Here is a 22,851-nt window from a genome sequence, read left to right as displayed (position 1 = left end):
ATTAGTATCAAGTGGGTTCCTTTATTAGATAGGAACATGTTGAGCAGCAATCCCTGAAGGGTCTTTAAGCTATTGCATGGGTAGGCAAACTAAGGCGCAGGGGCTAGATCCGGCCCAATCGCCTTCTAAATCCAGCCTGCGGACAGTCCGGGAATCAGCGTGTTTTTACATGAGTAGAATGTGTCCTTTTATTTAAAATGCATCTCTGGGTTATTTGTGGGGCATAGGAATTCATCCCCCCTCTTTTTTCAAAATTTAGTCCGGCCCCCCCACAAGCTCTGAGGGACAGTGGACCGGCCCCCTGCTGAAAACGTTTGCTGACCCCTGAGCTATTGTTTCCAAGCACTGAAGGCGAAAGGAAGGGGTTTGTGTCTCGTACTTAAAATTCAGTTCTTAGCATTGATAGTGGCTCGGAAGAGGGCCTGAAACGGATGTAAGAGTCCAATTGGAATATTTTGATCAAAGACAATTGTTGGAATTCTATGTGGTTAAATTTCCCATTTAAATCGGTATAATCTGGTTCACGGGAACAAGCATTAAAAACAGAGGTCATACATCATTTTTGCACCGTGAGACAGCTTCAATTGACGATCTCTAATTCAAGGTTGTGTAAGGAACTAGGGCCATTCCAGCATATGTGGTGGACTTTAAAAAGAAAGAAATGTTGCAGTTTTGTACTGGGGTCTTTGCAGAAATTACTAAAATGCCTGGACAACAACTACTGAAATCTCTGGAACTGGCGCATTTAAAGATTTTTCAAAACAACATGCATTGTCATTTTAAACCTCTAATGGGCTGTCTTCTTCTAGCTACGGTACCTGGCTGGTTGTTGCTCAGTATTGGAATATTGGAAGGTGCCACATTAGCGAATGGTTATAAAATGGCTTGGCAAGTCTCTCTGGTGGGAGAAGTAACAAATATGTCTGGTTAAAGAAGCGAAATATAAATATACTTTTGTGACGAACTGGCACTCTTTTATTCTTTATACAAGCAAAGATGAGATACCAAGACTTTCTGGCTGCTGTGAACATTCTGTACTTGAATTTTAGTCCTTCCTAAAGAGCTGTATTGATAAATTAATGGCCAGGGGTGATGGAGCCGTATGGCAAGTTCTTAAAGAAATGGGAGTGCCTGATCACCTCATCTGTCTGCTGAGAAATCTCTATGTGGGACAAGAAGCTAGTTAGAACTGGATATGGAACAACTGACTGGTTCAAAATTGGGAAAGGAGTACGACAAGGTTGTATATTGTCTCCCTGCTTATTTAACTTATATGCAGAATTCATCATGCGAAAGGCTGGACTAGATGAATCCCAAGCCGGAATTAAGATTGCCGGAAGAAATATCAACAACCTCGGATATGCAGATGACACAACCTTGATGGCAGAAAGTGAGGAGGAATTAAAGAACCTTTTAATGAGGGTGAAAGAGGAGAGCGCAAATTATGGTCTGAAGCTCAACATCAAAAAAACCAAGATCACGGCCACTGGTCCCATCACCTCCTGGCAAATAGAAGGGGAAGAAATGGAGGCAGTGAGAGATTTTACTTTCTTGGGCTCCTTGATCACTGCAGATGGTGACAGCAGTCACGAAATTAAAAGACTCCTGCTTCTTGGGAGAAAAGCAATGACAAACCTAGACAGCATCTTAAAAAGCAGAGACATCACCTTGCCGACAAAGGTCCGTATAGTTAAAGCTATGGTTTTCCCAGTAGTGATGTATGGAAGTGAGAGCTGGACCATAAAGAAGGCTGATCGCCGAAGAATTGATGCTTTTGAATTTTGGTGCTGGAGGAGACTCTTGAGAGTCCCATGGACTGCAAGAAGATCAAACCTATCCATTCTGAAGGAAATCAGCCCTGAGTGCTCACTGGAAGGACAAATCCTGAAGCTGAGGCTCCAATACTTTGGCCACCTCATGAGAAGAGAAGACTCCCTGGAAGAGACCCTAATGTTGTTGGGAAAGATGGAGGGCACAAGGAGAAGGGGATGACAGAGGACGAGATGGCTGGACAGTGTTCTTGAAGCTACTAACATGAGTTTGACCAAACTGCAGGAGGCAGTGGAAGACAGGAGTGCCTGGCGTGCTCTGGTCCATGGGGTCATGAAGAGCCGGACACGACTAAACAACAACAAAGAGCAATATTGATAAATTAATGGCCAGGGGTGATGGAGCCGTAGTCCACAACATCTGCAGGGTCATACGACCTCCACCTCTGGACTAAAGTGTCACTAATTTACAGTGAAACTCTATACATGTACATTCGGAAGAAAGCCCCATTCAGTTCATTCGGGTTTACTCCCGTGTTAATTGGATATAGGAGTGCAATCTCAGACTGTAATTCTTAGTGGGGTGGACTGTTGTTGTTGATTACAGTTGTATAGTGCCCATCCGTAGATCTCAGGGGGGTTCAAAATGTAAAATTACAATATAAAAACCACCAAATGCATAATAAAAATAAGAAAAGGAGGCCAATAATCTCCCCCAAAAAAAGATTTGAAAGGCCATAGGTTCCTCCCCAAAAAAAACAGATTTGAAAGGCCAAGCCAAAGGCCTGGTTCAAGAGGAACATTTTCGCCTGGTGCCTAAAGGTGTATTATGAAGGCGCCATTCAGACCTCCCTGGGGAGAGCATTCCACAAGTGGGAAGCCACTGCAGAAACGACCCATTCTTATGTTGCTACCCTCTGGATTTTTCACAGATGAGGCTCATGCAGAAGGGTCTCAGATGCTGAACGTAGGATCAGGGTAGGTTCAAATGGAGAGTGCCACTGAAGGTTTTATAGTTCAAAACCAGTCCTTTGAAATGGGCTCAGAAACTTAACTGGTTGCCGGTGCAGCTGGACCAGGATTGACATTATATGCTCAAACTGCCTTGCTCCTGTTAAGCAACCAGGCTACTGAATTCTGCGCCAGCTGGTTTCCAGTCTGTCTTTCAGAGGCAACACGTTGCAGCAATCTAACCTTGTGTGTGGAGCAATGGATTGCCAACTGTATCTGAAGTCCTACCAGCACTTGTTAGTTATCTTCTAAGTTAGAAGATGTGGTGGGCCGGGGTGGGTGGGTTGAGGTGTCTTCACTCACCATGTTCCCATTTACCTTTGTGTTTATCAAGTTTGCAGATTATCAGAGTATGACCTAAACTGAAAGTTTGACTGATGTCAGTGTTGTGCTGGCAAGTAGGGGAACTGACCTGTCAAGAAGTGTCAGTTGACCAGTCAACAGATTGCCCGTTGTTTGATCAGTCAAATATTCTCAAGCATTCCATGAAGCCAAGAATGTCACTGTGTCAAAAGCAGGCAATGTGCTTTTTTTATTTTATGTTCTGAATAAGGAGCTTCCCTGAGCACGATGATGGATGATGAAGCTGCCTTTCCCCCACACCGGAGGGTGAGGCATGTCCATAACACTCTGTTGCCTTGTCTCTTGTGGTGCTCTTTTAAGATGTGGGCATTATTTTGTGTTACAAGTCACACTCTCGCAACTGCTATTCCAAATGTGGCCATTGGCCCAATACAATGAGTGACCTCTGCAGTAGGTATATGCCTGCATGGACACCATTTTAAAAGTTTATTGCAGGGGTCCCCAAACTACGGCCCCCGGGCCGGATGTGGCCCAATTGGCCTCCCAATCTGGCCCGCGACGACCCCTGCCGCCCGCTCTTACGGCGCGCGGCGCGGTGGCGATCTTCAAAATCGGCAAAAAATCACCGAAAATCCTTTGTGCGCATGTGTATGGGCCTCTCCCGACCCAGAAGAGGTCATTTGCGATGCACTTCCGGGTCGGGGGAGGCCCATACGCATGCGCACAAGCGATTTTCGGCGGTTTTTTCCGACCGTGTGTGTGTGCGCATGCGCACGGGCGCGCACTCCCCCGCCCTCCGGCCCGCTGCGCGCGCGGTCGATGCAGCGGGCACCGGCCCGAAGCCCGGTAAGTCTGGGGACCCCTGGTTTATTGTGTCTTCTCTCATGTAGAAGAAATAATTTTGTGTGAATTGGCTCCAAGTCTTACATTTTAGAAACCCTGGAAACTTGCAAAAAGATCCGAAAAGTTCTCATTTGTTTTGCTAAAATGCATTACATAATGCGAACTGTGTAGCAGAGAGATACCGCAATGCCTTTTGGCACTGTGCTTCCAACTGATAAATAAAACACCAGAATCCATTCGTCTGTATTTTGTAGAATACGCTTATTACATTTATTTTACAGATGCATTTTAAGGTTCTTTTTTCTGAGCATTTAAAAAAATCCCCCATCTGTAAACATAGTATCACAATTATATATATATAAAAAACCCTTCTCTGACAATTGGCATGTAAAATGATTTTTTGGGGACCTGTGAATTTAATTTCATGGCATTGACACGTTATCGTTTATATATTTTTATATATCCATCTATGTGCAAGCTAATACCTCGCTTTTTAATTTATGAAAAGAGGTAATCCCAAAGTCACACAATAAATATAGAACCTGCCATGTTAATCACCTGCAATATGCTGTACATTCAAGTTAAAGGGTGGGTGGGAGCGGGGAAGAGTTTCAATGCCAGTTACACTTGAGACGCAAGTGAATATTCCCCCATACTTGTGCTAAAAGCACTACTAGTACCTGAAGTAAAAAATACAATTTCACTATCAGAAGATTCACACATTCCTTAGTTCAAGAACGTCTCCTGTTCTAAGAATATACATCTATTTCAAGATATATTTTTTAAAACAGCCTTTCAAAAGGGTACAGATAGGAAAGGTCTGAAGTGAGGGCAGGGATGAGAGAGGGAATCTTTAAAAAGCCACACATACAGCACAACCGCTATCAATCTCCGCCAATTGATTCCATGAATAACAAACACCCTGTTTCGCCAAACGAAAGTTTATGGACACATCCAGTTAAACAAAGAGAGAGAGAGAGAGAGAGAGAGAGGTCTGATAATCTAAGGCAAGTTATCTATGTGTTCTGTGCATAGGTTTGCTGGCAGTAGCATGTGCAAGCTGTCCACATCATCTTGCGCAACGGGACTGGCATCAGTAGTCTGCATCTTTCTCAACTGTTCCTTTCTAACCTGGCTTGGCTGCTTTCGGTCATCGGGCGTATTATCCGGAGGAGCACTTGAGGCGAAGGAGAAACAGAAACAAAAAGAGAGGGTCAAGCACAATAATTTGGAGGAGAAGCAGCCCTAGCTCACGCCATTTATGACACCTCCCCCAAGACAGGGCACCGCTTACCAATTCTATACAGCAATTATATACGGCAATGTACCATGGGTTCTTCGTTTTCCACCTCCATGGTGCAAGGAATGGCCCATGCCAAACAAAACACAGGGCTGGTGGGATACATTCGCCTTGGTCTACGTTGTGTAGACTTGCCCTGCCCTGAACAATTCCAACAACAGCTCTACGGCCAGGTGCGCAACGACAAACTTGAGGGACAACAAACTTGAGGGCCGCTGGTGGGAGTTTCTGGCCAAAAACATGTGACACCATTGTTAAAACAGCTGCACTGACTGCCCATCTACCACCAAGCCAGGTTCAAAGTTCTTGTATTGATTTACAAGCCCCTGAACAACTTAGGCAACACTCCAAGGCGACTCAGGGATCACCCTGAACCCTTAGCTCAGTCACTGAGACCCTACGCAGGAGCACTGCTTGCCATGCCCCAAGTTTGTGAAGTTCGTTTGATAATGACAAGAAACTGAGCCGTGTCATTGGCCCAGTCTTGAGGAATACCCTGCCAATAGAGATTCAGTGGGTGCCTTCTGTACCAACTTTTAAATGCCTGCTGAAAACTTTTTTAGTCTGCAGGCCTCCTATGCAGGCAATTAAGAGTAATTCCCCCACAATGGTTTGTTGCTGCTTGTTTTAAATTATTTTTTATTTTATATCTTTTTAATGTTGTAAAACCACTTTCGTGCATTTTGTGATTCAGTGGTATTAAAATACTTTTATAAGTAAATACAGTCATACCTCGGAAGTCGAAGGCCTTGCAAGTCAAACGTTTTGGCTCCCGAATGCCGCAAACCCAGAAGTGAGTGTTCCGGTTTGTGAATGTTCTTTGGAACCCGAAGCAGGTTCCGATTGGCTGCAGGAGCTTCCTGCAGCCAATCGGAAGCCGCGCCTTGGTTTCCAAAAGTTTTGGAAGTCGAACGGACTTCCGGAACGGATTCCGTTCACCTTCTGAGGTACGACTGTAATAAAAAATAAACATATGTTGGAATGCCCCAATTCATTGCAGAAGTAACCCATCTCCCTGTCAGACTTTGTGGGACTAGAAAACTGCTAGGGAGGGGTTGTATTATATTTACTATTATATTCATACCCCACCTTTCCTGAAACGAGTTCAGAGTGGCAAACGTGGGTCTCCCACCTTCCCATTTTAGCCTCACAAGAACCCCCAACTTGGGCTGAGAGAAGGCAGCTGCCTCAAGACCATCCAGTGAGCCTCATGGCTGAGTGAAGATTTCAACCCAGGTCTCTCAGACCCTAATCCAACTGTCTAACCATTATACTTGTTGAAGCCAGGAAACTGCCAAGAACAGATTACACAAGAGAACAAGGGTGCCAACTTGAATAAAATATTGTGGGGGCCCAGGAAAGCCCTGTCCTGCATAACCAATCACATGACACAGTGCACACACCCCATTTAGGAATATTTCTACCACAGCCTGTTAACTTTTTAATGCTGTAGCGAAGGGGAGACAAAAGTGATAGAATAAACGCGGGTACCTGTTCTCAAGGATATGCAGAGCTGCCTGACAAACATCTGAGAATTTGGAGGCGTTGGCCATGTGGTTCAGTTTCTTTTGGCGATACCTGAAATTTGCCAATGGATAGTCCGAGTCTGTACCTGCAAAACAAATGTTGCTTCTTAGGAAACAATAATGCCAAATGTTTTCAACGCTGGGAAGCTACTAGAGGTTTGTTGGTGCAGCAAGCAGTTCATTAGGAAGCAGAATAAAATCGTTGCAGTACACCGCATTGTCCTTTATCATGTGTATACAACAGAAATCGAGTGAACAACTTATCACCACAAATTCAGTTGTAGATATTTACAGCTAAAGGTAGGCATTTCTGCTGTTAAAGGGAGAATGAGTTTGTGAAGAGTTTATATAAAAGTCTTACTTCCCCAGAAGGCACTTTGAGGTTTTGTGTGGTCGCATTTATTTTGGTCAGGAGTCATACTCAGGAACTGTTGCTTCAGCCAAGTCCCACGATCCTCCTCAAATGCCTTCCTCTACACCAAGAGAAAACCCAAAATTACCACAACAAATCAACATACATCTTGGCACTGTACTTAACAAATTAATTGAACGCAGGCTGTTAAAGAAGATCATAACATTGGCCTTCATCTGGAGGTCCCCTTCTGGTTAGGGTTGCCAGACTCAATAGAGGACAGGACTTCTGTGCCTTTAATTGCCCTGCTCTCTTTTGAGTCTGGAAACCTTAAAGAGAAACCAGCAGACCCTTTGCTTGGAAGTCAAAAGAGAGCAGGGCAATTAAAGGCACAGAAGTCCTGTCCTCTATTGAGTCTGGCAACCCTACTTCTGGTTTGGTTAGTGGAGGTATCAAAAGTGGGTTATCTCCCCCTCACACAGGAAAGCATGGACAATGCAACTTCAGGCACTGAACCTAAACTCTCCCCACCCTCCACAAATTTCACATCATGGCCAAGTCTGCAGCAGAAAAAGCAATTTAATAATGTACATAACGACCTGGCTAGGAGATCATGGAAGAGCCTCCTGCATAATTTGTAAGCCACTTTAAGCTTAATACATCTGCACCCCAAATCAGAACTGAACCTCCCTGCAAGTACCAACATTCCATTCTCTGTTTGGTGAAGGAGTTCTCCCAAGATGGGATATGTAACACGCTCTATTAAAATACTGGGTGGGCAAGTGGCTATTTACAAAGAAGGGAGGACAGCTCTGGGCTGAAAACGCTCCCTATGTGGAGATGCCTAAGTCCTGCTTGTAGCATCTTGTGAAGGTGCTGATGCAAGGACCAAGTTGCTACGCCTGGCAGCTTTCCGAGATGGCAGAAGACATTTGATTGAGGCAGCAGCCACCCTGGTGGAATGTGCTCCTATGTTCAGAGGTGTTGGGATGTGCTGTGCTTCATAGGCCAAAGCTAAGCAGGCTTTGATCCACCTGGCAATTGCGGGGCTGGTAACCTTTTCCCCCCAAGGAGGTGAGATGGAAGGAAACAGAGAGATTGTCTCTTTGAATGATGCAATGTGTAATTAAGTGTAATTTGTTCCAGGTTTTGCTCAGCAGCCAGAGAACATTTGGGGCAGCAGAAAAGGTTCAGGACAGGACGGAGTGAGAGCAAGATCCTTTGAAAAACGTCCTGTGAAATATGGTGTCGACTCCGAAGACGAAAGAAGGATCTGACCTAAGGACTATTCTGCTCTTATGAAAAACACATGAGTTGATCATAGTCTTCTAACTTGGAGGACGCAGAAGCTTTAACATCACGGATTTTCATAGGTTCAAAGAATTATAAGGCAAAAGGAAAGAAGAAATGAAAGATGGAGAGGATGCCCGAGAACAAGCAGCAAAGAGAAAGAATGTGGATCCACTCTGAGCATGCGCAGGAAAGAGTGAGAAAGGAGCTTCTAAGAGATGTTTAGTGCAAAGAATCTAAATGCACACAATCTCTGCTTTCCTGTAGAAAGAGGAAGAAAAATATCTACTTGCCTACCTCCCACATTAAACAGAGAAGAAGTTCTTTCACAACGTTTTAGAGCAGGCATCCCCAAACTTTGGCCCTCCAGATGTTTTAGACTACAATTCCCACCATCCCTGACCACTGGTCCTCTTAGCTAGGGATCATGGGAGTTGTAGGCCAAAACATCTGGAGGGCCGCAGTTTGGGGATGCCTGTTTTAGAGCTTTTGCAGAGCTTCGCCTGGCACCAACTTTAAACACTTAAGAGCATCCGAGGTAGATCAGGTCAGTGGCCCATCTAGCTCAACATCCTGTTCTCAGTGGCCAACCTGGGGGAACCCACAAGCTGTAATATTTGGATTGTCGGAATTAGAGCCAAAGGCTGATCAGACATCATAAGCAGACATGTTTTAGTGGGGGGGGGGGTATAAATACAAATAAATAAATGCCAAGAAGCTGTAGCTAGCCACAGCTCCCCTAAACATGCCCTGCCTGCATTTGCTTTCAAACATTTGAGTGTTCATTCTGTGGACCCAATATGAACAAGGCCTGCTACACAGATAAGCTCTAGTTCCTGGTTATTTGATTTACCTGAGAAGCACAGAAAAAGACCGATCTCCAACCTTAGAAAGCATAGAATCATTTTGAGTACCTCAAGTCCTAGCCTGATAGCAGCCTCTGTAAAACTTTTGCGCTCTCTCTCAAAGTTCTTCTTCTGTTCCCGGAACAGTTTCCACTCTTCCTTCAGCCTCTCCTTTTCTTCCAGCAAGTAACAGTCCTTTAGCAACGTATTGGTGTCGTCATCACATGGAGAAGTTAGCTGCTGCTGCAGGTAAGGAAGCACAGGGGGGAAATCAGAAGTGATTATTTGGAAGCTACTACTTGGGCCAAAATAAAGTTATCCTTAGTTACCAGAAAAAATCAAAATAAACTTGACAAAGATAATTAACTAGGTGTTCTAATAGGCCAAAAAGTCAGAAAAACATAGAGGAATCTATAAACTGAACTACTAAGTATAAAAAAAGATTCCATTTCAATTCAGCTGCTCTGTACTTGGAACATTATGTAACCTGCAGCATGCACAAAAAGTCCTAAAACTAGTCAATTCAAAGGGCAAGGAAGCAGAGCAGCTAGAGTTTTGTCTTCCTTGCCCTCCTTCCTAAAATTATTTATGAAGCACACCAGGATACAAAAGCCTGCATAATCCCCTGCAGGAATTTGTGACCTTGTCCTTTTCCATTTGTGGCAGGATCCAACAGTGCACAGACAAGGCAGACTTATTAAAATCTTGTTAAAATGTGTACGTTTTAAAACTGTTTGTAGATCTGTTTGTTTGTTTTTAAATTACAGTACTACAGATCTAAAAGAACATGAGGAAATTGTTAAGTGGAAAGCTAAGACTGCACTAATTTATACCCCTTGCACACTTCATCTAAGACCATGTATCTGATAAGATGCTTTACCTGTAAGAGCTGCTGCTGAGTTTTTACCATCTCTTTGCACTGCTGAATTTCCAGCTGCAGCCTCTCGACTTCTAGCTCATGGCTCTCTCTTGAGATTGTATCTTTGTCGTTCGGTGACCCAGAATGCACATGCGACACTGCAGGTTTGAAAAGTGCCTTCTGTTAATTTCTGCCTTTTTATTACTGAATTTGTTCTAGAGGAGAGACATCTAACTCTACAAAGAATCGACCATTTTTAATAGAAGTCAATAAACTCTGGAGGCATTGCAGCACAGGTCATACTCAGCAGTCCTCTGTATAATGGAAACGGGAGAAAATCCAACACTCCTGTTAAACTGCTCAGGTTCTCTGGGGCTACATGGACTCACCTAGTCATTCAATAGCCAGCATTTCTTTCAAAGAATTATGCCGAAAGTCCAATGAAGGCATTAGCAATGCTCCAAAAGACTTGAATGGAAACAGAATGTGATTGTTTACTTAATATACGAAGGAATAATAATAAAAAAAGATGGACATTACTGAGTTCGTTAGGGGCTGTCATATATAGGAGGAGAAAACTTGAGAGATGAAAAGCAGAACCACCCAAAATGCCTGAAAACACAGGATAACAGAAGTGCTATTCTCAAAACTTCTACAACTGAAAGAATTGAGATAAAGTGGTCGGGTACAAAGGGAGACCAAGAAGTTTCCATTAAAGTCAAACCTGCTAATAACGCTTGTGTGATTATGAATTATGTAATTTATAAATAGACAATGGTGTAAGTTTTGATCCCCAATTCCAGAAGGGCATAACGAAATTTTTCTGTCATAATATATCTTAAATAAAATGATTGTATTAAATGCAACTTTCTTCCAGCTCTTCCCCTGTAGTAAGGAAAATCAGTACAGTGGTACCTCGACTTACGAAGGCGATCCGTTCCGCGGTGCTCTTCGTAAGTCGAAACCTTCAGATGTCGAAGCGCCCATTTTGCGTATGTGCGAAGCGCGGGTTTGCACTTCTGCACATGCACGGACCGCGCACGCCGCTTTTGCGCAGGCACGGACCGCGCGCATGGCGAAAATACTTCCGGGTTTGTCGACTTCGTAAGTCGAAACCTTCGGAAGTCGAGGCATTCAGATGTCGAGGTACCACTGTATTTCTATTGCTTGAGATGTTTTGCAGTGAGTGATCACAGCACCACTAGAAAACTATATTAATTAGGTATTTCCATAGCAAGTGCTCAACCAACATTACAGAAGGATTAAAGATGTTGCAAGTATGATGCAGATCTCTACTTTTACCTTGGTTGTCCAGGTTTTCAACATGATTTTTCAGCATTCTCCACTGCTTCCGAATGCTGTTAGCAAGCTGTTCACGCGCTGTTTCACAAGAAAGTTCCCACACATTCTCTTTATTTGCTTCTCCAGAGTCCTCCTCCATGTCTGAGAGAACCTGAAAGGAAATGCCTAGTTTAGAAGATATCCATGAAGCAGGAGTGGTTTCCAAAACTGTGTGAGCTAATTGTGGGATTGTTTGGTTCATATTATCCTAATTTTAATACTGTAGATTTAGTTTGTGTTTTAACTTAGATGGTTTACTGTAAATATTTTCCAACATGCCCAAGTTAATGAAACACCTGTATATATAAACTATGCTCTCCCACAAGGAACAGAAATCTGCTATTCCTGTCTTGCAGAAAATAAAACACGTGGAGTTAGAGCCTGACTATGGCACATTCTGAAGGCAACAGGAGAAGTTGGGTTACTTGTGACTAATTCCCATTGATTTCAACAGTACTGTATGGTTATCTTAGTTCGGAACTACCCAAGTAGCACCTGGTGGAAGATGCTAAAACAGGCATAGGGAATTTTGGCTCTCCAGATGTTTTGGAACTACCACTCCCATGATCCCTAGCTGACAGGGCCAGTGGTCAGGGATCATGGGAGTTGTAGTTCCAAAACATCTGGAAAGCCTAGGTTGCCTATGCCTGATTTAAAAAATGAATCACAGGAGACAAAAGTGAAAAATAATTCATACGATCTCATGATACAACACCTTATGGTGCAATTTTGTTTTTTTAATATATATGTGTGTGAGAGTTTGTGTTAAACAAACTTACAGTTCCATTGCCATCTTCAGCCTTCTCCTTAGGTTTCTGCTTCTGTGATGGAAGGAGAGAAATTATCTCCTTCTTCATTTGCTGAAGCAGCTTTTTGAGCTCAGCATTTTCTATCAGAAGCTGTTTCTGACGCTGTTCGTACTCGTTTAAGAGAGCTTTGAACACCTCCTCTTCGTTTCTGAAAGCAGAACACGCATCGTAACTAAGCATGAAAAATGCAAAAATAAAACTGTGTCGTGAGCAAAAAATAAAGCAGTAATAGCTCTTTAACATTAGGCGGTGACCGGCTCACCTCGCTTCTGTTTTCCCAGTTCTCCATGCACCTCTCTTGCCATCAGCTCTACCTACATAGTTTAGAACATCCATGGCTGCAAGAAGGAGAAATTAAAAACACATTTCACACATCCTAGAGGATGGATGACAATTGACCATACATTTTGTATTGCATTATGCTGTGCGATGTACAGAAGCCCAAATGAGTAAGACTAAGTCATTACACTGTCCACTTTCAGCCTCATGCAGATGGACATTGGCAAGTTGGCACTGGTTGTCATCCTTGCTACGTCCGGACCTACACGTACCAGAAACATCCAGTGCCATCTACCTGCCAACCCTGAGTTAGGCTTCATATAAAGTTAGGTTCTGAGAAAAGCAATATACAGTCGTACCCTGGATCCCGAACACCTTGGTAGGAAGAACTTCCTGACAGTAAGAGCTGTTCGGCAGTGGAATTTGCTACTAAGGAGTGTGGTGGAGTCTCCTTCTTTGGAGGTCTTTAAGCAGAGGCTTGACAGCCATATGTCAAGAATGCTTTGATGGTGTTTCCTGCTTGGCAGGGGGTTGGACTGGATGGCCCTTGTGGTCTCTTCCAACTCTATAATTCTATGATCCTATGGTACTCGGATGTTTTGGCTCACCAACTCCGCAAACCCAGAAGTGATTGTTCCCGTTTGTGAACGTTCTTTGGGATCCAAACATCCGACGGGGCTTCTGCAGCTTCCAATTGGCTGCAGGAGCTTCCTGCAGCCACTCAGAAGCTGCACTTTGGTTTCTGAACATTTTGGAAGTCAAACGGACTTCTAAGGTATGACTGTACTGTGTTTCTTTGAAGGTACCACTTTACCTGCACTATACATCATGATGTTTGGACAATGCAACCTGAGGAACAGTCTTCCCTAAACAGCCAGAATTTACCAAAATTTAAGAGTTTCCATGCCTATCAGTTTAGAAACAAAAAAGGGAATGACTGATAAATTAAAACTAGAATGGGAAACAAAACTGACCAGCCCCACCCCTAGAAAAAGATTTAGAAGACATACTCATTTTTTTATCTTTCTTGTTGATAAGAAGTTGATGAAAGCGCTCCTTCAGTTTGTTGTATTCTCTTTCTTTCCTCTTCATATCATGATTGTACTGGGTGGCTCGACTTGCAACAATGTTCTGCAGTTTCTGTACCTACAAAATGCATATTTTTAAAGAATAGATTACTCATGATTTTGAATAAAAAATTCCTGCCTGATATGAAACTGCTTAGGTCAGTAATTCTGCTATTGATGCACCCAGAAATTCCTATTATTGGTTTGGATGCAATTGTGTCACGGCTTCTGGAAAGCTCTTTGATACAGTGGAAGCTTCCTTAAGCCAAATAAAAGGGGAGGGGTGACCCACAAATTCTCTTTTGCTTACACAACCTCCCCTACTGTTCCAAGGGGTCCTTCAAAGTAAGGTTACCAGGTTTTTTTCAATGAATCCGGGGACACTTCTCAACTTCAATGAATTTTGTATGGGGACTGATTTGTAATAATAATAATAATAATAATTTATTATTTATACCCCACCCATCTGGCTGGGTTCACCCAGCCACTCTGGGCAGCTTCCAACAAAACATTAAAATACAGAAATCCATCAAACATGAAAAGCTTCCCTAAACAATCCGGGGACTGTCCCCAGGAAACGGGAACGTCTGGTAACCTTACTTCAAAGCTCTTGAGCCGATTTAGAATGAAAAACTAAGATGCTAATAACCTTGAATCACCTCCATTTCATTTCAGAGTTAATAATCGTGAAAACAACTTGATTACCTGTGGTGTGAAACTGCAGGTACAGTGCAGAGTTCCCTAGGAATATGTTTATTTAACACAAAATAGGTGGGCTGCTTGGTTGAGTAAAGGTAAAAGGGTAAAGGACCCCTGGACAGTTAAAGTCCAGTCAAAGGTAACTATGGGGTTGCGGCACTCATCTCGCTTTCAGGCCGAGGGAGCCGGCATTTGTCCACAGACAGCTTTCTGGATTATGTGGCCGGCATGACTAAACCACATCTGACACAACGGAACACCGTGACGGAAACCAGAGTGCACGAAAACGCCGTTTACCTTCCCACCACAGCGGTATCTAGTTATCTACTTACACTGGCGTGCTTTCAAACTGCTAGGTTGGCAGGAGCTGGAACAGAGCAACGGGAGCTCACCCCATAGCAGGGATTTGAACCGCCAACCTTCTGACTGGCAAGCCCAAGAGTCTCAGTGGTTTAGACCACAGCGCCACCCGCGTTGAGTATGCCAGCTCTAGCCCCAATCATGTCACCTTCCAACTTGCGGAAGGCAACCGTGTGTACTTGTGTGGGAAGCTTTCACATTTTAGAACCCCAGAAAATCAGCAGCCAGTGCTGGTCAGTGATGATGGGAGTTGCAGTCCATCACTATCTGGAGGGCTACAGCTTCCACACTGTCAATTACACAAGCCTGCTGCAAACACAGGTTTCAACAACTCCACACCTAGTGAATTTCCTTTTAAAGGAAAGGCTAGCAATATTTTTAAAAGTTCACTCAGTCTGGCAAAAATTAATGTACAGGCTGACAAACCTCATCTTTTTCCGTTTTTAGTAACTGGTGTAGATTCCTGTTTTTGCATTGCAATTGCCTGTCCCTTTCTTGAAGTCCAACTATTTCTCTTCTAGAGGTTTCCAGCTGCTCCTGTTAAAAAAAAAAAAAAAAGAGGCGGTGAGCCACAAGTCACTCTCACAAGTTTACCTGAAACACAACTGGCTGCTGACAAACTACTGAGACTGTAGCGTTCAGTCACAGAAACTAACACTTAGTACTAAGTGATTGGCTTATTAGTCTGAACTCCAGGGCATTAGCACAACAGCTTACCTTCATGGAGTGCATTGAAATCAAGTTCTATGTTCTTCTGTATTTTAATGATGTTGTTCAATTTGCCTCCAACCTGCAGACCTGGAATAAGGAGGGACTACTCCTAGTTGTGACCCTGTGCATTGCACGGCACACTCTGCCTTTTGGAATTAATCCATTAACACAAGGCTAGAAGTGGTAAGGCTGAGGGCCATTTATACTGCATGCAAAATGTGCTGTGTTGCCGTGATATCTACCATAGCAAGTGTTGTTGTTGTTTTTTTTAAAAAGAGAGAGATGACCATACTCATATAGCGATAAAAGTGCCATGAGTGCCTGCATAAAATGGCTGGCATAGGTAGCAAAAAAAATAAAAATAAAAATAAATGTTCCAGTACTCCATACCTGTGAATATTGTTGCAAAAAGGCCCTGGCCGTAGCGCTGCTCTGAATTAAATAAAGTGCAGTGCTATGAGGTAAAGGTAAAGGGACCCCTGACCATTAGGTCCAGTCGTGACCGACTCTGGGGTTGCGCGCTCATCTCGCATTATTGGCCGAGGGAGCCGGCGTATAGCTTCCAGGTCATGTGGCCAGCATGACAAAGCCGCTTCTGGCAAACCAGAGCAGCACATGGAAACGCCGTTTACCTTCCCGCTGTAGCGGTTCCTATTTATCTAGTTGCACTTTGACGTGCTTTCGAACTGCTAGGTTGGCAGGAGCTGGGACCGAGCAACGGGAGCTCACCCCGTCACAGGGATTCGAACCGCTGACCTTCTGATCAGCAAGCCCCTAGGCTCAGTGGTTTAACCACAGCGCCACCTGGGTCCCTTGCAGTGCTATGAAGACCCAACCAAAAGGATATGGCAGTAAAAGGCCCCCTGGTGTGAAATGCAACTTCAAGAATTTGCTCTAATCACTATGAGTTTTCCATCTGATATACACTAAAAAAAAAATACAGGCCTATATTGTGGCACACAGGGAAGCTAAATGTTGCGTCCATGACAAGGCTGAAGCAAGTTCCCTTACAAAATACTGAGGGCATTCTAAGTAAGTCAGTTGACATAAAATTGCACATTTAAAATATTCTATTTACCTGCAATAATAAATCCAAATTCTACTTTGGAAGATAAATGGAAAGCAGACCAGGTGGTCAGCTCGGTATCTCAGAATAATCTTTGCTTATTGTATGCTACCAAGCCCAATTCAAGGTGTTAGCATTAAAAGCAAAATGACTCGGGCACAAATATTTGAAAGAGCCACCTCTCCCTATAGCCTCTCCCTATTTGTGCCCCTTGCGCTAAGGTTATCAGGAAAGGCCGCTCTCGCTGTTCATTTCTTAGGGAGCAATCATTGCACAATGGCATGAGAAAGCACCTTCTCTACAATGGCACCCTGCTTATGGAACTCCCTTCTCCTTGGAAAACAGTTTGCACCATCATTAATCTTTTGGTGCCAGTTAAACACTGAGTTGCCTGGGCTTAAAGAGGGGGTTGATCCGAGGTGGACAGTGGTAAATGGTTGGTTGTCCATCTGCTGTAATGCTGCATTCCGATACGGTACACAGCATTCCTTTTTACGCGTTGGTGCCGTTTCAATGAATTTTATGGCTGCAACCTGCCATGGAATCAAGGGCAAACGAGAAATCCAAATAAAACAAAACAATTAATAAATAAAATGTTGCACCTTTAACTTCGTATAGCTGTTCTGCAGGTGGTCCATGTCGCTACCCAGTTTTAGATGCTGGGTTTCTGTTTCTTCCTGAGCCCGTAGAGTCTTGCGCTGAAGCAGCAGCAGGTCATTCACACAGTTTAAAACCGATACTACATTTAACTCTTTGCTTCTGGAGTCTGCATAAAGCGAAGGGAAGCCCAGCGTGGTCAGCTCCTAGCGCAACAGGACAAATTCCTTTTAAACCAATCTCTGGCAACATTCAGGTCATTATCAAACAGAGTACTATTTCTGCCATAAGGAGCAAAGGGTGGGTGGGTGGGAGGGGTGGAGTGGGGCATTCATTCCTCAAAGAGCATGCTTATATTTGCTACACAATAAGTCAATTTACCCTATTAAGATAGGAGAGGCTCTGTTCAACGTTCTCTTCTGTGCAGAAGGCACTGAAAAAGCTGTGCGCACTTTTGGACAAAGGCAGTGGTGAGCAATGCGCCTGCTGTGTAATTAAGCTTGAGGGGGACATGTTTCTGCCTGAGGTATACCAAGTGATATTATCTGGAGAGGAAAACGCAAAACATTACAAAAATACTACAAAATATTACCCATCAATTTTTGTTTTGTTTTACTGAAACATTTATACCCATCACCAGAGACCATTCAAGATGGTTTCAAGGCAAGTGTAATTCCTGCGTAACGAAGGTAAACAGTACACAATTGAAGAATTTGGATGACTAACCAATGGCAGCTAAACGTTGGAAACCGAGAGCTGTAACATCCAGCAAGCTAAGTATAAGAACAATTCTAAAAGATTTGTGGCAACATCTCTCGCTATGAAGGTTTGTGTCTGATTAAATAACGAATGTGTTGTTGTTGTTTAGTCGTTTAGTCGTGTCCGACTCTTCGTGACCCCATGGACCATAGCACGCCAGGCACTCCTGTCTTGCACTGCCTCCCGCAGTTTGGTCAAACTCATGTTCGTAGCTTCGAGAACACTGTCCAACCATCTTGTCCTCTGTCGTTCCCTTCTCCTAGTGCCCTCAATCTTTCCCAACATCAGGGTCTTTTCCAAGGATTCTTCTCTTCTCATGAGGTGGCCAAAGTATTGGAGCCTCAGCTTCACGATCTGTCCTTCCAGGGAGCACTCAGGGCTGATTTCCTTAAGAATGGATAGGTTTGATCTTCTTGCAGTCCATGGGACTCTCAAGAGTCTCCTCCAGCACCATAATTCAAAAGCATCAATTCTTCGGCGATCAGCCTTCTTTATGGTCCAGCTCTCACTTCCATACATCACTACTGGGAAAACCATAGCTTTAACTATACGGACCTTTGTCGGCAAGGTGATGTCTCTGCTTTTTAAGATGCTGTCTAGGTTTGTCATTGCTTTTCTCCCAAGAAGCAGGCGTCTTTTAATCTCGTGAAATAACGAATGTACTTGCCTTCTTTCTTATGTATAATCAATATGAGTGACCTTTTAGATACAGCATCTTATGCCTCAACTTTCCCCAACAAAGCTTAGCCACAACACTCTGAACATACAAGACATTACAATAAATTTACTCTTGATTGTTAGATTGAAATACTTAGCGCTATATCTATCTATCTGTATATCACAATTCTGCCCAAACCAACTTTCTTCAGCAAAACCTATTAGAAGCAGTTACAGTCATGCATTTCCATTTTAAAGATTTAACTATTTTGTATACAGACGGTCAGTCTCAACTATCAACTGCTAAGATCTTTTAATAATTATAATCAACCCTTCCTGCATTAAGACATCCAAAATTTAACTTATGACTTCAATAATTCACCTGGCGACAGTGCTGGCACTGTAATAGTGTTCCAATCTCCCATAGCAACTAACGCATCCAGAGAAACAGATCAACTGCTTCAGCAGAGAAGCATTATGAGCCACTGCGGGTTAAATCGCCTACGTAAGCATCTCCTAAAATAGCAAGAACGTTTTAGATTAACATGAGTATTTACGGTAAATCAAATGAGAGGCTAAATCAGGCACAGAAGGCATCCTATTAGTTAGAAGCCACACTCTTTTGATTTTCAGATCCATGGGACTGGCTAACTGTTTATAAACACATCACCATGCAGAGGTTTGAGATAGTTAGGTAAATACTTTATCATCCATGTGAAGAAAAGGAAAAGTAACAGGGTTGCGTTAGACAAATTGCCTTATCATCCGTGTATGGCAAATGGGCTCTTATAAGCAATGGAAGGGTTTTATACATCGGAAGTTTATCAATATGCAATATCGGATCACATCAACTCTGTATTCTTCACAGAGAAAAAATAGAAGCATTCAGGAATCAGTGATCGTTTCTTCCCCAAAGAGGGAAGAGATATTTCCATGATTTTCAAAACTGGGAAGGAAACCTGATTCACTCGAGGTCAGAATATCAAATCAGAATTGAACAAATTTACCTCTATTCTTTTTTTTTTTAATGCTACCAAGCCAATTTCACGTGGTGATTACTTCATCACTCCATGTAGCAAGAAGTATTGACGGCGTCAGGGTATAAACTTCAGAACTAGCCCCCTGAAGTGGAGAAAAACGTCAGCTTAAGCCACATTCATAGGAATAGCAAAACCGTTTCAAGGAAAATAATCCCGTGGCGACTTTATAATATGCTAAAAGTGAAAATGGAAATCATGAGCCAATCCTCTCACAAATAAAAGTTTATAGGGTCCAAAGTCTCCTCCACCCAGCTACCTCTGGTTGTAGCGAACTTGCTCATTTACGCAGCCATGCTCAAAAAATGCATAGCAGCTATCTATATTTTATATGAGAAAAATACTTTCTTGACACTGACATGCCAGTAACTATTACATTTTTAGGCCCACTTCCTCCAAGGAGATCAAATTATAGGTGAAGAGGCAACCACTGACCCATGGTGACCCAGTAAGTTTTGTGGCCATATAGTGATTTGAACCCAAACACTACACCACACTGGCTTTCAACAGTAATAATAATAATAATTTATTATTTGTACCCCGCCCATTTGGCTGGGTTTCCCCAGCCACTCTGGGCGGCTTCCAACAGAAATATTAAAATACACTAATTTCTTAAAGATTAAAAGCTATCCCTAGAATGAATATATAATTTTGTGTAGTACAAAATGCAACCCAATTTAACAATCACCAGCACTAGATGGTACTTAACTACATCTGTGTTGTGCTGCCCATCTGTGTTTCCTGTCACTCTATATAACATACAGCACTTGATTGGTTTGCTTCAGTGTGGATTTTCGATTTGCGCCTTAGGATTTCCTCCCCAGGAATAAATATTTACACAGAACAGAACACAGGTAAACACAGGGCTGAATCAGACTATGAGAGTTGCAAATTTTAACTGCAGGTTTAAAAACAAATTCATAATGACAGCTTTACTGCAAGCCTTTCCATGCAAAACTGCTCAATTATAAGCTCATATGGTGCTGTAAATTATTTAGACTTGATAAATTGGTTTAAAGTGAGATTTTAGAACCCCGGCTAGTTCAGAATTAAGTGACAGCAGATAAATAGGTTCCTACAGCACTACAGTGCAATCACATTACACCATCTGCCTTTTTAATGCCACATGCTGTGTCATCCAAAAAGAAGAGTTCTTAAAAACACAACCCCCTTTTTGCTGCAGCATATGTACCTCCCCTAACAGGGTTCAGATTATTTTGCAAATGTTGAGACAAAGCATCCATAAAAGAGTTGACATCAAGTAACTTTATTTCAAATCTCGTTCACAGCTACTCATGGCTTCAGAGATTAACCATGGGGCAAGGATGTATGTTAAGTCATTACAGGACGGTGCTGCACACCATAACTAGGAACAGCACATGGAGAACTGTGTTCTAAGATTAGATTGCAAAGAGATTTTATAAAAGCTTAAGCCTTTCATTTGGCAAGTAATCTCCTTAATAGACAGCTCTGTTATCCGGATGAAACAAAACCAATTTTGCAAAGGATAATTTAAGGGGCCACAGAAATGATGCAATTATACAACTCTATAACTAACCTTAAAATTTTCTAGCAAGCTCTTTGTTTGTCTCCTATTATACTATATGTCTGGGGAAGCATGAGTACAGTACTAAGCATAAGGTAGCAAGAGGAGGGGACAATAAACAGTTTTTCTGCAACTGATGGACAATGTCTTTGCGCTATAAGAAGAATCGCATGCAATCTCTGGAAAGATCTGGGGGAACTGGACTGCATCTGCACACTGCATAAAGGCTATACAACCACACTTTTAAAAAGCCTGGTGGATAAAAATAAGTTTAGTAAGTACAACACTATCATTTCCATTTGTCCTTCTAACACTAGGTGATGTTTCTATTTTTTCCTTTTCACCAGAGCTAAGAAAACGCAGAAGAACCACGCTTTGCAGCTCAAGCACAATATGAACTGGAAAACCACCAGGTGTAATCCCTGTACATATACCGGTACCTGTACCAAACTAGCAGACAACATTGACAGTCCCAAGCAATGATTAACCAGATCCACAAACAGCTCGCATCAATTTAAGAGGGGGGCTGGACTTAAATCTCCAAAAGCTGGGTGGTGGTGGTGGGGAGAAGCAGGGAATCCAGTTTGGCTACCGTACTTACAAGCAGACAAGTGATCAGGACTGGACAAGAAAGAGAGAAAAACAACACGTCACCACAGGGGATTTAGGGATTAACTCCGTAGGCACAGCCCCACCCCGTGGGCGATGCAAGCGCACGTGGGTGCTTGAGACCCCTGTCCCCAAATTCTTAACCTCAGGGTTGTGAGGGTCCTGCACGGCATTGCAAAGAGAGTCCTGCATTGCAGAATGGGGTTGGACTAGATGACCCACGTGCACCCTTCCGAAATCTACAATGCAGTTGCAGCTCGAGCTAGCACCCCCCCCCCCCAGGCCCGCCTCCACGTGTGCACCGCCACCCTATGCATCTGTCCGTCCCGCCCCCCACATACTCCTTGGTATTATTTCTTATTTTCCTTCCCTCCTTACCCCCCACCCACCTCGGGGTGGGGCGGGTGAGTCGCCGCCCCCCCCCCAGCCCAAACCTGTTCCTGGGGCAACTCCGCCGGCCCCCCGCTGGGCTGAGTGGCAGCTGCCCTCCCCTCACCTGCCGGGCACCTGGCGCTGCCCACCTGCTGCTGCTGCGAGAGAGGAGGGGCGGGGCAACCTGGCGACCTCGGCTGCTTCTGCCTCCTTCGCCACCGCCGCCTCCGGCACTAACCGATCTGGCCCCGCCCACGCGCGGGCTAACTGCGCGCGCCCCGCCTCCCCCTTCCCCACGCGGCGCCCTATTGGCCGGGAGGTTGCTAGGAGACCTTTCAACAAGGGGCCCTGGGAGGCGCTGCAGCTGCTGCTGACGCCGCCGACACCGCCCACCCCGCGCGCCAGAAGCGCCTTTCTCACCTGTTGCAGCGTTTCTCTCTGAGAAAAAGGGGCCACTTTGCATTGGGAAGCTAAGGCTATATAGAGTTTCCCAGGCTGCAGTCAGAAGAGATGAGAGTGTTCTGGGAAGACTAAGGCGCGTTTTAGTTATATATTTATATTGGGGGGGGGGGGGGTACGATAGGATTCAAGTGATGGGGAGTCTACTTTTATTTTATTTTATTTTATTTCATTGAATTTATATACCGGCCTATACAGTCTCAGGGCAGTTCACAAAATAAAATCAAGATATAAAACCACAAAATAAAAACAACAGCCCATCCCCACACAAAAAAGCACATTTTAAAAGGGCATAGGATGTGTATGTGATGTGCTCACAGTTTTCTAATGATGAAAAGCTCTCCAGGGAGAAAGGAGAGAGGTGGTGACTGATTTCTGCAACCGA

The 22,851-nt window shown here is 43.6% G+C and overlaps 1 protein-coding gene across 7 annotated transcripts; it reads right to left on the bottom strand.

Annotated features, from left to right (window-relative positions):
• Positions 1-4,019: 4,019 nt before the first annotated feature.
• On the bottom strand, positions 4,020-22,231 carry SSX2IP (SSX family member 2 interacting protein). Of its 7 annotated transcripts, none has more exons than XM_060276774.1 (16): positions 22,132-22,231; positions 19,451-19,565; positions 18,826-18,959; positions 17,409-17,572; positions 17,033-17,233; positions 15,080-15,190; positions 13,538-13,673; positions 12,511-12,586; positions 12,219-12,396; positions 11,401-11,551; positions 10,120-10,256; positions 9,309-9,482; positions 7,114-7,225; positions 6,718-6,838; positions 5,959-6,179; positions 4,023-5,103 (listed from the first exon to the last, which is right to left on the bottom strand). In XM_060276774.1, exons 3-16 carry the CDS (start codon positions 18,866-18,868, stop codon positions 5,039-5,041), a joined length of 1,890 nt encoding a protein of 629 aa, XP_060132757.1. In that variant the 5' UTR covers positions 18,869-18,959; positions 19,451-19,565; positions 22,132-22,231; the 3' UTR covers positions 4,023-5,038. The 7 variants fall into 7 exon arrangements, with proteins under 7 accessions (XP_060132761.1, XP_060132757.1, XP_060132758.1 ...); XM_060276775.1 differs by having other exon boundaries at positions 22,157-22,231; XM_060276776.1 differs by lacking the exon at positions 22,132-22,231 and adding an exon at positions 21,467-21,930.
• Positions 22,232-22,851: the final 620 nt, after the last annotated feature.

Source organism: Zootoca vivipara, chromosome 7 (assembly GCF_963506605.1).
Source record: "Zootoca vivipara chromosome 7, rZooViv1.1, whole genome shotgun sequence".
Taxonomy (NCBI): domain Eukaryota; kingdom Metazoa; phylum Chordata; class Lepidosauria; order Squamata; family Lacertidae; genus Zootoca; species Zootoca vivipara.
Note: the sequence above shows the minus strand (reverse complement) of the source record. Positions and strands in the feature narration are given on the sequence as shown.